This window comes from Myotis davidii, unplaced genomic scaffold (genome assembly GCF_000327345.1).
Source record: "Myotis davidii unplaced genomic scaffold, ASM32734v1 scaffold129, whole genome shotgun sequence".
Classification (NCBI taxonomy): Eukaryota; Metazoa; Chordata; class Mammalia; order Chiroptera; family Vespertilionidae; genus Myotis; species Myotis davidii.
The window spans coordinates 399548-413140 of NW_006383019.1; the positions used below are offsets into that span (position 1 = coordinate 399548).

Here is a 13593-nt window from a genome sequence, read left to right on the forward strand (position 1 = left end):
TCTAAAAAATACGGGACCCTACTTTGCTGACCATAAATAACTGAGTTTTAAATTTTTTGCCTCGTAGGCTCCACGAGCATATAAAATCCCAATAAATGCACGTATTTCCGGTACTGTTGTTGTCCAATCGTTCCTCAAAATTCGGCGGCCTTCTTCTTCTGTGCACTTTTTTAAAAATTTCCCCCCCAAGCAGTCAAAATGACTGCTTTCAGGCAATATAGGTATAACACACACACACACACACACACACACACACACATATATATATATACCGGAAATGAAGGAGGGGGAGGTAACTACAATTATTAATAAACGCATTTATATGTTGTATAAAAAGTCACAAAATTCTAAGAAATTCTGTCATTTATATACATCATTGTTTTTCTAATTGAAATTAAAAAGCAGTCAAAATGACTTCCTTGGGCAATCTAGTGTTAATCAGGACTGTCCTAACACTGTTATTTGGCACTCCCTTATACTATCGCCCAGTCTTACTTATCCACTTTTCCTCAAGTATACCCAGTAACACAGAAACTTTGTTGAATGTCTTGCAGAACTCTGGGTATACCACAGTCTCCTTTTTTTCTGTGATCTAGGATCTAGTCTCCTCACTCTTCAAAGAAATTGTGGGTATGAACGGTAAACTGCCAGGTGGATGTGTGTTTGCATCTGTGACCGTTGGTGACCAGTAAAGGCTGAATGTCAAAGAGGAAAAGGATGAGCTCATTGCCACTTATTATTTGTGAACTTACCCTGGCTCTTTTTTTTTTTTTTTTTAAAGATGTATTTTTTTAAATATATTTTATTGATTTTTTACAGAGAGGAAAGGAGAGAGATAGAGAGTTAGAAACATCGATGAGAGAGAAACATCGATCAGCTGCCTCCTGCACACTCCCCACTGGGGATGTGCCCGCAACCCAGGTACATGCCCTTGACCGGAATCGAACCTGGGACCTTTCAGTCTGCAGGCCGACGCTCTATCCACTGAGCCAAACCGGTTTCGGCTTACCCTGGCTCTTAATTAGCAGATTATCTTAAGTGGCAAAAAATCATCTAAAAGATCAATATTTTTAGAATGTTGACCAGGATTGCTACCAGCTTACAGGTATCTTTTTTCCTTTTTTAAAAATAGTATAATTACATTAATCTGTCTCCAAGCTTTAGTCATTTCATCTGTTATTTTCAGCTCCTCAAATGTCACCAGCAAAAATATGGTGCCCTTGTTTTCAGACTCTCAGAACCCAGCCATGAGTCTGTCGGAGCGTGGAGACATACAGGCTTAGCGCAGCCAAGCATTGTTTCATGTGTGTATGGTTTGCACTCATCCTCTCCAGTCTTTGTGTTGTGTTTCAGTGGGAAAGGAATGCACGACAGGAAAATAACTGTCCCATGTGAATTAAAGAAGTCCACTTTGTAGTTTTCTTCCCTTAAGTTTTCCATTGTCCTTAGGAGTAGCTCTCTCATTCATTAATTTAACTACTTATTGAGCTACTACTTGGGTGCTTTTGAAATGACAGATGGTCTCCACTTTCTGAAAATGTATAATGAAACAAGTATGGAAGATAAAATGTATTAATGTGTTAAGGCCACAGTACTAACAAAATTGCTCAAGTATGGGTTGCTATTTTTGTTTTATTGCAAGAACTCAGTTTGATTGTGGAACAGGACAATTAAGGAATTATATTAAGCATCAATTTTCAGCTTTTTTGATCTCATGACACACATAAACTAATTAAAATTCTACGGCACACCAAAAAATACTTTTTGCCAATCTGACAAAAAAAAATAGGTATAATTTTGATTCATTCCTACCAGACAGCTATTGTTGTGTTGGCTGTCATCATTTTTTATTTGACAGTGTAAGGGAAAAGAAGTCAGTGCCCTGACTAATAGTCAGGTGTTGCATGTTTTAGAAAGTCCCACAGTGGCACACCAGTTGAAAATCGCTGGTACTGAGGAGCCAGGAGCCTCATGGGACTCCAAGGCACATTCAGTTCTGACCAAGAAGTATCACTGAGAAAGATCAGCAGTTTTAAGTTGGAGGTCCAAACTTTCATATCATATCCATCACAACTTCCTGGTTGCTCCTTCACTATGTGAATAACAGGAGCCTAGGAAGGAAATTGGTGCTTTTACTAAGCTACCCACGTGATTCTCACTGAACTGGAAGCTCAGTAGGTAAAAGAAGTGACTTTTATGTCCAGTATCCTACAGTATTGCTACTGGCTACAGGACATGATATTGTTTTCACCTGACCATTTTTGATCAATAAGATGATTTTTTAATGATTCAACCAAATAATTGCTCAGTAAATATTTGTAAAATGAATGAATGAGTCCTATTTCACAAACTTTTGTGATAACTACAAGGCTGTATTTATTATCACTTTGTTATTTCAGGTTGAGTGTTTACTTGGCCCATTAGTAAATAGACTGTCCTCAGTTATTGTTTTATAGTTCTTTCTGAAGATAGGTCTCCCCTCTTGCCAGTTTAAAGCTCTCTGATGAAGAAAGTTTATTTCTAGGCACATGCACCCTTCCTCCCCACATCTTCATAGATAGGTTTCATCTCTTGGAAAGAATCCATCCTCCTAAAGTCTCATCCAAAATCTTCTCTGGGACACCATTCGTTTAGCCACCCACTTTTTATATTCTTCTTTCTTTTTCCAGTTGTTTACATGAAGTTGGGGGACATGATGAAAAACACCATTTATGTTACCAAATTCCTTGTTTCTGGCACGGTGCTTTTTATAGGTAGTTCCCAGGCTGTCCCCGCTGTTGTCATTCAAACTATACAAATTAGAGATTGTAGTTGGCAGGAATGAAAAGAATCACCAGGCAGAATGTGTCTCTGATCCTGGTAACTGACGAAGTTTCCAGTTAACCATGGTAGGGAAACACAGGGTCCTTTTCATACTACTCATTAAGCTGCCTTTGCCTGGATCTCATCTCAGGCTGCCTCGAGCTCGTTGACATCCATCTGCAAGAGTCGTCTAAGCCATACTTCCTTCTCCAGCAAGCCTGGACTCTGATTTTGATAGCGCCTCTCCTGCTGGTGTTTCTCCAGCAGTGCAGTCTCTTTCCTTCCGCTGTGTTGTATTGGTCCTGTTTGATTTTCCTACCTCACCCCAATTTTTCCTGAGTTCCTTTCTTTAAAAAGATTATTTCTTTCACTTTATATTAATGGGTGAAAAATAAAGTTGAGATCATGGAAAAGAAAACAGTCAATTTTATTGTGGGATTTTTTTTGAGACTATCATTTTTTGATGTACATGATTATCATACTTCAATTAACTTGAATGTTTATTTAAATACAGCAGCTGCTCAGCCAGGAACTGAGATCTTTAACCTGCCAGCAGTCACTACCTCAGGTAAGATTATTTGCAATGAAATTGGTATAATAGCAGTCAATCCAACAAATATGCATGGAGTATGGACTGCATCCTAGGGGATTACTTCACTATACAAAAATGATTAACCGCTCGTAATTTAATCAAGGAGATAGCAATAAACAGTGAATTGAGATTCAATAAATACATGTTGAAAAGATAAGTGAACAAAGAGAAAATGATTAAAGAACAGCATAGAATCTAGGAAACAAAAGAGAAGAAAACTATCTTAGTAACTTGAGCACAAGTGGGTGACAGTCATTTAGCAAAGAAAAACACATTTCCATGAGTTATTGGTAGATTTAGATGGTCTTTGTGTGGGCTCTTAGTGTGGTGTACTCAGTGAACTGAAGGACGGTGTGTAGTCTGTTCATTTCTGTTTCCTGAGGGATCTCAGAAATAAGCAGAATATTGTGTGTGTCTCTTTCAGGCTCAATTAGCTCTAGGGGTCATTCTTTCGCTGATCCTGCCAGTAATCTTGGTCTAGAAGATATTATCAGGAAGGCTCTCATGGGAAGCTTTGATGACAAGGTTGAGGATCATGGTGTTGTCATGTCCCAGCCTGTGGGAGTGGTGCCCGGTGGTGCCAGCACCTCAGTTGTGACCAGTGGGGAGATGCGGAGAGAAGAAGGGGACCCATCACCTCATTCAGGTAAGGTTTGCATTTTAGTGCCCTTCTCTTTCTTTCCCAAAGAAAAGCCAATTTATTCCCCAAGTCCTAATGCATCACTAAGAGATTTCATTTACATTTGCAGAATAACCTTTGAGGGTTTTAGTTACTCAAAATAATTTTTTATCCTACTCAGACATTTTAGTCACATGAACAAAAATAAAGACAAAATTTTTCCCAGAGTGTCACCCTCCAGCATAGCTGTTTTTATTTTTGTTTGCATCTAGTCCTTATCTGTGTGCACACATTATAGTTATAACACAAGTGCAATTTCATATTCTGCTTTTGAATAACAGTGACTTACTATTGTAATAAAATGATAGTTTATCATAAAAGAATTTTATACCATAGAAAAAAGTAAGAAGGAAAAAAAACGTTTAGAGATCACATTACCCAGAAAGCTAGTGTTCTTTGAGGAATGAGCATCATTGTGGACATGTCACTGGATGGACACACATAAAAGGGAAAATAATGAAATCATCGTGTACATCCTATTAAAGCAAGCACACACAAAATGAGTGACACTCAGCTTTTAATGTTTATTTGTACCTTTTTAAAAATATATTTTTATTTATTTCAGGGAGGAAGGGAGAGAGAGAAAGAGAAACATCAATGATGAGAGAGAATCATTGACTGGCTGCCTCTGGGCATGCGCTCTGACCCGGAATCAAACCATGATCTCCTGGTTCATAGCTCGACCACTGAGCCACACTGACTGAGCCGTAACTTTTTTTCTTAATCTTTTGAGAATTTCCCTTACTCTTAAAAAATTACCTGAAGGTCAGCATTATTTCAGGTTTATTTTTCTTATTGTCAAGGAAAAGATCTAAGGTTAAGAAAAAGATTAGAGATTAGAGGTTTTTATTATTTTTACCTAAGTATATCAATTTTAGGACAATGGGGGTTCACTTCCTGCTCTGAAAGATGAGCTTTGTTTTCCCCTTCCTGCTCTTATCTTTGATTTTTATTCATTCAGTGTGTATTTTAAGGTTATAACATTGGTGACTATTACACAATTAAAATTACCCTCGTTGTATCCATTTATTATGGGATTTCTTTAGGTGAGGTTTTCACACTCCATTTTTTCAAAAGGATGCTATCATCCAAGAAATTCCATGCTAGAGAATATCTTTTTGTTGCCTTTATCTTTGAAATAACAGCTTGGCAGGTTATAATACTTTTTTTTTTTTTTAATATATTGTATTGATTCTTTTACAGAGAGGAAGGGAGAGGGATAGAGAGCTAGAAACATCGATCAGCTGCCTCCTGCACACTCCCTTCTGGGGTTGTGCCCGCAACCAAGGTACATGCTTTTGACCAGAATGGAACCCAGGACCATTGAGTCCGCAGGCCGACGCTCTATCCACTGAGCCAAACCGGTTAGGGCAGGTTATAATATTCTTAACACATACTTTTCTCCAAACATCCTATAGATTTATTTTTTTCTGACATTCATTGTTATATAAGAAATAAGGCCAGATGTGCCCCCCAACCTTGGCCCTCTTTAGCAGGTGACAATTTTTCTGCCCGAAGAGTCCTTTTTTTCCTCAATTTCAATTAACTATTAGCATGTGTTAGTATTCATCATTTTGTATTAGGTTTTCCTGACCACAGGTGGGTGTTTGCATTTTCAGGTAGATTTTTATACTCAGAGGAATGTTCATTTAAGTGGTCCGCTGAGTTACTTTCTCTCTGTTAGGCTTTCCATTCCAGAAACATGATTATCTTCTTGCTAGGTAGTCTTGTCTTCCAAATCTGTTACCTTCTAATTAGTTTAATCATCTTGATCTCTTGCTGTTGCTTTTCCTGTATCTCTGAAAAATTTTTCCTTTGTGTTAGTAACTCCCTTTTGTTATGTCTCTTATCATCTTGGGTATTTTGTTTCCTGCCTTTTCACCTCATTCTTGGATTATCTCTTCTCTGAGCTTCTTTTGTAAACTGGCTTCCTGTATTTTGAAGTTTATCTTCAGTGTACGAAGCACCTTCTCCCCCTTGTTCTATTATATATTCTCATATCATCAAGGACTTGCATTTCTTTCCAGATAGTTGGAGGCATAGGAGTTGCTTTGTACCCACTTTTTTTCTGTACCCTGAAGGGCATGGGGCAGGATGAAGGGTTCTGCTGGGCGAGGAAGATGCTGACAACCTAGGCTCTGAGCTCTTCTGAGCTCTTTTAATGTTTTATGTTGGAGCCCAGCTGGGGCTTCCCACTCCTGGGAATTTCTGCTGAGGTCCAGTGGTGCCCTGGAGGGGTTCCGTTCTGCCGTTTTTGTCCCTTTGACACGTCTCCTTGGGTGGTGTAATAGCTCTTCTGCATGCTTCTGAGTTGGTGGGGGAGGGCTAGTGAGGATTTAAGAGTTGTATCAACCTGCTTTGATTTCCTAAGCCGTTTCTGTGCTCCAGGCCAGGAAAGAAATGATGTTCCACAAGTTTTAGTTCTTCGTCACATGTTTTTAAGTTTATGGCATAAGGACATACCCCTTTTTTGTTTTAGTTGCCATAAGTATATTCTGGCTTTCTTTTAAATATTTTTACCATTGGATACTACAATCTGGGATCTTCATGCTACCACTCAACTTTTCACTTAGCATTATATAGCCATCAGCATTTTGGCAGGATTAGTTTGGTTTTTTGTTGTTGTTTATAGCATTTAATCCTCCCCCGGGGATATGTTTTTATTGAATTTTCAGAGAGAGGAAGGGAGATTGCAGGAGAGGGGCATGGATCGCTTGCCTCTGACATGCACCCCAGTCAGGGATCAACCCCAAAACATGGGCATGCCCCCATCAGACATCGAACAGCGACCTTTGGTGCACAGGACACCTCTCCAGCCAGCCAAGCACACGGCCAGGGTTTGGTAGGTTTGAAGTTGAGAACATAATTACTATAATCACCAATTAATTTATTTCACCCTTAGGAGTTTGCAAACCAAAGCTGATCAGCAAGTCAAACAGCAGGAAGTCCAAATCTCCTGTCCCTGGGCAAAGCTACTTAGGAGCTGAGCGGCCCTCTTCAGTCTCCTCGGTGCATTCAGAGGGGGAGTACCACCGGCAGACGCCAGGGTGGGCCTGGGAGGACAGGCCCTCTTCTACAGGTGAGGGGCTGCCTGCTAGAAGATGAGTCTTAAAGTCCTTATAGTAATGCCTTGGTTAGTATTTCTAAAATAAGAAACTTTGCTTGTAAAACTATATTTCCATTACTGTGTCATCAATAGGCTCGCTTTTGAGAATAGAAATTGAATACATGTAGCCTTAAAAATGTCAGTAACACAGTGTCTGATTACCGTGAACAGAGGAAGAGCTATGCGGAAATTTCTCATCCATCCGCCCTTCTATGTTATGTTGGCATTTGCAAAGCAAGTGTGTCTGTGGTTTCAGTTATGCATGAATTAACTCTACCTAGATGTGAAGTGCCACTCCCCCAGCAGCCTCACCTGCAGCCTTTCCCCGACATCCCTCCAGGGTTCTTAGGGAACACTAGGGTATCCAAGTCAGAGATGGAAAGAGCAGTTTAAAAAGACACTTGCCCGCCCTAACCAGTTTGGCTCAGTGGATAGAGAGGCGACCTGCAGACTAAAGGGTCCCAGGTTCGATTCCAGTCAAGGGCATGTACCTTGGTTGAGGGCACATCCCCAGTAGGGGGAGTGTGCAGGAGGCAGCTTATCGATGTTTCTCTCTCATCGATGTTTCCAACTCTCTATCTCTCTCCCTTCCTCTCTGTAAAAAAAAAAAATCAATAAAAAAATATATTTAAAAAATAAAAAGCCACTCACCCTCCTTTAGGTGCACTGTATCCCTACAGACAGATGAAAATAGTTCTCTAGCATTTGTGCCCGTTTGAAAGCTGCTTTTTTAAAAAGACTTAATAATGGTGTCTTTTAGAAAACAGACTTACCCTTTTGTAAAAACAAAACTGGGATGTGTGCTATGGATTAAGTTTCAGAGAATTATAAGCCACTCTTTGCTTAGGTGTTAACGTACAGATGTCAGTGGGAAACTCTGAAAGGTGCCCTCCTCTGAGGACATGTACATTGCACACGGGTGTTGTCAGCATAATTGAAGACTCTGATTCCTAAAATTCTCACACCAGATGTGAAGTCCTTATGTACTAGTTTGAAGACTTGCCTAGATCAGTGATTGTCCTCAAATCTCTCTTAGGGAAGGAATTATTAAACCATTCATGAAAGTACTTAATAAAATGGTATGCTTTCTGTGAGAGGTTCTGAATCTGTAAGAGACTTTCTGGGGACAATAAGATAATTTAGAAACTGACAAACGGTAGCAGTGCTATCATTAGGTTTGTGTATCCCTCTTCTAAATCTTGTACATTCATAAATCTGCCCAGTGTGATCCAGCAGATAGATGACACTCATCCTGCTAACCTTGACCTAGCAAATTCCTGGGTACTTCTCCCCTCATCCTATGGACACTGTGTCCCTGACTGTAAGAGTCAGGAAGTTCTGGGAGTAACCACACTCCTTTGTTAGAGTTTCGTATCCAGAAGTTCTGCTTATATTCTCTGGAAACACCTAGTTCTAGACTTAAAATCCAGGCCTGAGCTTTCATTTCTGGACTCAGCAACCCTCACCTCACGTGTGTATTCATGTTGCTTGGCCTTTCTAGACTGCTGCATTATCACTGGCTACGGTCCAGTGGGGAAACTTGGCCCTCTGTGTTGTTTCCTTTTGCTTAGTTTTACAAGATCATTTTAGTATAATCCTGGCCTCCTCCATCATGTGAAAACAGCGACTATGCCCATGACAATGAACACGCAATTTTTCTTTTGCCAGGCTCAACCCAGTTTCCTTACAACCCTCTGACTATGCGGATGCTCAGCAGCACGCCCCCAACCCCGATCGCATGCGCCGCCGCCTCTGTGAACCCAGCAGCCCCTCACCAGCAGAACCGGATCTGGGAGCGAGAGCCGGCCCCGCTGCTCTCGGCGCAGTACGAGACGCTGTCCGACAGTGACGACTGAGCTGCACAGAGCGGGATCTGGGTGGGACCATGCGTGGAGGAGGGATCTCCAGTTTTTGGTGGTTTTGTTTTTAACTGCAGGTAAAAACCTGCCTTCTCATGACTTATGCCCAGAGACTTTTCAGGAGAGCCTGGACCACGGATGAGGAAGAAATGATGGAACTGCAGAGTCAAATGGGGGAGAACTGCCTTTGATACAAGCAGTTGGGTGGATTATAATAATAGTGGAAGGTTGGAATGTAGAATTTTTTTAAAGTGGACAATGCTGATTCTTACATCTGTAAAGAAAACCATAATGTCTTTAAATCACTCTTCTGTAAATAGATGATCTTTTTGCAGTGTTGCCCTTCACTGTAGTACCTGGTGGACTTGTGTTGAAATCAGAGCATCAACTTCGGGAGTGACTTTTTAAAACCTTCTGGTCTATCTTTTTAACCCTGGCCTTCTAAACAACCTCATACAGCCCAGCATGTAATGTTGGCTGTCACGGGCATTGTACTTTTATCCTATTGTTTCCTCTAAATTCAGGTTCCCAGGTGATATTTAAAATCTTGTGGAAATGTTTAGATTTTTAACACAGACCCTATTGTGAAATCTGTATATTAATGTGTTAAGGTCAAGTTAGAAAAAACAAAATTCTGCCATACTGTAAATTTCCAGGCAGGCTTAGAAATTTTTTTAATTAGGAGCACTGAAGCAATATTACTGCATGGGTATGTTCTAGTTGTTTTTAACATTTCAAAGGCTTATTTGCGGCACGCCTCGCTGTTGTGCGCACCGGGGATCTAACTGCCCTGAGTGTTCTTTTCTGCTGCATTGGATGCAGCACCAGAGCTTTCCTTCTGAAATAAATTTGACTGCCCTGTCCATAGGCACAGTAGGTTGTGATTTAAGGCTCTTGCTCTCTCAGGACTCAAAGGAAACACTTATAATTGTACTGAGTTCGATGTACATTACCGGCTGAGTTAGAACATAGGATTTGTGTAGCACCTTGGGCTTCTAGATTGCTTTGTGCTGCATGTACTGACCTTAGCGGTGAACACACGGTCCTTCCCTTCTCTCTGCGCTAGTGCTTCCTCCCACTTGATTCCCTGTGGGCATGGGTTTGTCGTTGAATGTTCTCATGTCACTGAATCTCAAGGAGCAAATAACGTAAGACTAAATTTTAAACTGATTATGGTACTGAAGGGTCAGTTTTTCCTTCATTAATAATTGCTTTTTGAATTTTTCAGATTTTTTCATACAACTTAGGCATAGTATTGCATCATCCTTCTGCAGCATTTAGATGCTGAGCAGCTTGGGGAGATGCCACTATTATAAGGGGGAGAAGTAGTCTCGATGGTAGAAATCTGCACTTCACACTTTTAAGTAGACCTCAACTTTTTACAAAAGTACTGAAGCCTCTAAGGAAAGCAGATCTGATAACCACTGACGACCTTTGTAATGAAGCGTTTCATGTGTGATCAAGACCTTCACATCACCCTTAGCACTGCTGTCCAACCCGATTTATAGATAAGGACACGTGTTCCTACCTTGCCCGTATAGTTGATAGGCAACAAAGACAGGCCATGAACTCCTGTTTGTCTGAAGTGAAAGCCTTCACTCCTGTTGCTATTCCACTCTTGTATACCTGAGGTCCTCAAAATAAACCTTAGGTCAGGTTTAGTTATCAGATTTCTACTATGTGGAAAGTTGGTTTCACTTTATTATAAATATCCTACACAATTTAATGTGAATGAGAAAATAACTGAATGTTCTACTTAACAGTGTTCTGTTTTTTTGGTTTTTTAGGTACTGATGTCATTGATAATTTACATTGTCAACTGACCCAAGTGAGATGAGGATGGTATTTTCCTATGACCTCGAAGGTCTTAAGCTAATCCAAGTCAGAATAGTTTCTGAGAATACATCAGAGCCTAACTTGTCATTTTGCAGCCCCACCTAACCCCCCAGTGAGCAGCTACTATCCCTCACCCCATCCTTGTCACAGCGCATGTGTTTCCTTCATCTGCCTTCTCCCAGAGAGATTTCCGAATTCTCACGTGCCTTACCTAAGCAGCAAATCTGGAGGCTAGAAGTGCGCCTCAGCATGACCGGAGGTGGCCAGCACAGCACTGAGTTACCGATGACTTGAAGTTGGCTGTAAACCAGGTGTAACTCTCCCTGCAGGCTGAGATCTCAGTGTTCTGAAGTATTTTTTGCCAATCTGACAAATAGGTATAATTTTGATTCATTCACACTGGACGGCCACTGTTGTGTTGGCTGTTATAACTTTATTTAACAAACTAAGGGAAAAGAGGTCAGTGCCCCTGACTAGTTGAGTACTGCATGTTTTAAAAATTCTTGCAACAAACAGGCTGAAAATCGCTCATTTAAGCCATTGATTTGGGTGCCACTGATACTGGGAAATTTCCTACAACAAAAAGGGACTCAGAACTTGATTAAGTCAGAGGTCTACTTTTTCTGATTTCGCATGTTTTTTCAGCACCAGGTTTTCCTAATGCCCTCCATGTGAGTATTCTGACAGCCCAACTTCCAGAGCACGTTTGTAACGGGAGATTCCATAAAGCTTTCATTTCGGTGTGTTGAGTGACCCTATTTTAAACACACACCCTCGCTGGTTTGGCTCAGTGGGTAAAGCATAAGCCTGCGGACAGAAGGGTCCGGGTTTGATTCCGTCCAAGGGCACAGGCCTAGGTTGCAGGCTTGATCCCCAGTAGGGGGCGTGCAGAAGGCAGCCGATCAGTGATTCTCATCATTGATGTTTCTCTCTCCCTCTCCCTTCCTCTCTGAAGTCAATAAAAAGCATATAAAAAAATAAAAGCATGCCCTGAACACTCTAGAATGAGAATACCCACAGGAAGCGACCATCTTTCTGAAAACTAGTTTTTCCAGCACCAGGTCCATGAGTTAATAAAACCTGAAGTGAAAAACCTAACTTCCAGTAACCCCTGCAGCTGTGAAAAGGTAAAAATATTCCCAATGCAGAAGGTGAGTAGTTGACAGTAATTTTTTAAAATCATCAATAAATGAAGAATGGGCTACACCGAAACCTAGTCTGCTTTATACTGCACTTTATCTCTGAGTTAAGACTTAACTGAAGGAATTAGCTGGCTGGCCAAGAATAGATGAGCTTAAAGTGAGAAGAAGCTTACATCTGCAAAATACAAAATTCTAGTTTTAGTCAAATCTCTAATGGTTTGAACCTTAGTATTTTATTATTATTAACTCCAGTAAGTTACTTTTTATGAGCAACTCAAAAATTACGGCATGTGTACAATATTGTTGTAGAGTAATTTATTATAAAAGGATTCTTCCAGTATGTACATAGGAACCAAAAACATAGTTTATCATTCCCACTCATAACCCACCCCAAAGGCATACCAGTAACAAGTGTTCCTTCACGGTGCGAAGAAAAACTGCCTTTCCCGAGGCCACCAGGTCTTTGCAAGGTAAAGCACCCATCTATGCATCTTGTATTTAGACAGTCCAACTTTCAGTGGTTTGACTTAACAATTTTTCAATTTTACGAAGGTGTAAAAGTGATAGGTACTCAGTAGAAACTGGCAGGGTAAACTATTTACTAGGTTAGGTGTTTTTAATACTCGTTTTTAAACCTTCACCCGAGGATATGTTTATTGATTTTAGAGAGAAAGGGAGACAGAAAGAGAAACTTTGATTGGTTGCCTCCTGAAAGCTCCCCAACTGGGGATGGAACCTGCAACCCAGGTATGTGCCCTGACCTGGAATGGAATCCGCACACTTGGGTGCGTGAGACAACACTCCAGCCAACCGAGCCACCCGGCTGGTGCATATTAAATGTGTTTTTGACTTAGGGTATTTCCAATTTATGACGGGTTTATCAGGACATAACCCCATGATGAGTTGAAGAGTATCTGTGCACAATTTCTAGACTGAGGAAAAATAATAGAGTTCTTTCAACACAGCAATCTATTCATTTAGATCATGACCAAGTACCTTCTTACGTGGCCAAGAATCTCTTTTGTCCTTTACAAATGAGGGTACCGAGACCCCATTCCAAAGCCAGGAGTTGGGTCCAGGCCTGCGACTCCTCTGCTGGGCCTATGGTACACGTCAGCACCCCAGGAATGCGGTAGGGCCTACCCTGTGGTGAGGTTCTGGGTGCAGGTGGCTGCTCCATGATTTGTTCTTATGGCAGAGATGCCTGTGTGAATTATACACCCACCCAGGGGAAACTGACCCACCTTAATCTACAATTAGACCTGCATGGAGCACCTAAGTATGCTACACTGAAACACTAATTGACATCTTTAGAAGTCATGAAAGTTGCGTTTCCTGTAAAAAACAAGCGGAGGTGCACAGAGGCTAAGCTGAGGACACTTGAGGATCAAGGACAAAGGGTTTAAGCCAGTGATTTTCAACTCTACATCTCGTGGCACATAAACTGAGTATGAAAATTCTGCAGCACACCAAAAAGATATATATTTTTTGCCAATCTGACAAAGTAATAGGTATAATTTTGATTCATTCACACTGGGCGGCTACTGTTGTGTTGGCTGTTGTAATCTTTTTTATTT

At 40.8% G+C, this 13593-nt stretch overlaps 1 protein-coding gene across 3 annotated transcripts in view; it reads left to right on the forward strand.

Annotated features, from left to right (window-relative positions):
• NCOR1 (nuclear receptor corepressor 1) overlaps positions 1 to 9448 on the forward strand; it is a 242871-nt gene extending 233423 nt beyond the window's left edge. For 2 of the 3 annotated variants that reach the window (XM_015558356.1, XM_015558357.1), the window contains exons 43-46: positions 3317 to 3370; positions 3819 to 4040; positions 6976 to 7152; positions 8848 to 9448. In XM_015558356.1, the coding sequence (XP_015413842.1) occupies positions 3317 to 3370; positions 3819 to 4040; positions 6976 to 7152; positions 8848 to 9035 (641 nt within the window). In that variant the 3' untranslated portion in view covers positions 9036 to 9448. Of the gene's footprint in view, positions 1 to 3316; positions 3371 to 3818; positions 4042 to 6973; positions 7153 to 8847 lie in introns of all 3 variants that reach the window. The other variant, XM_015558355.1, reaches the window with a different exon arrangement.
• Positions 9449 to 13593: the final 4145 nt, after the last annotated feature.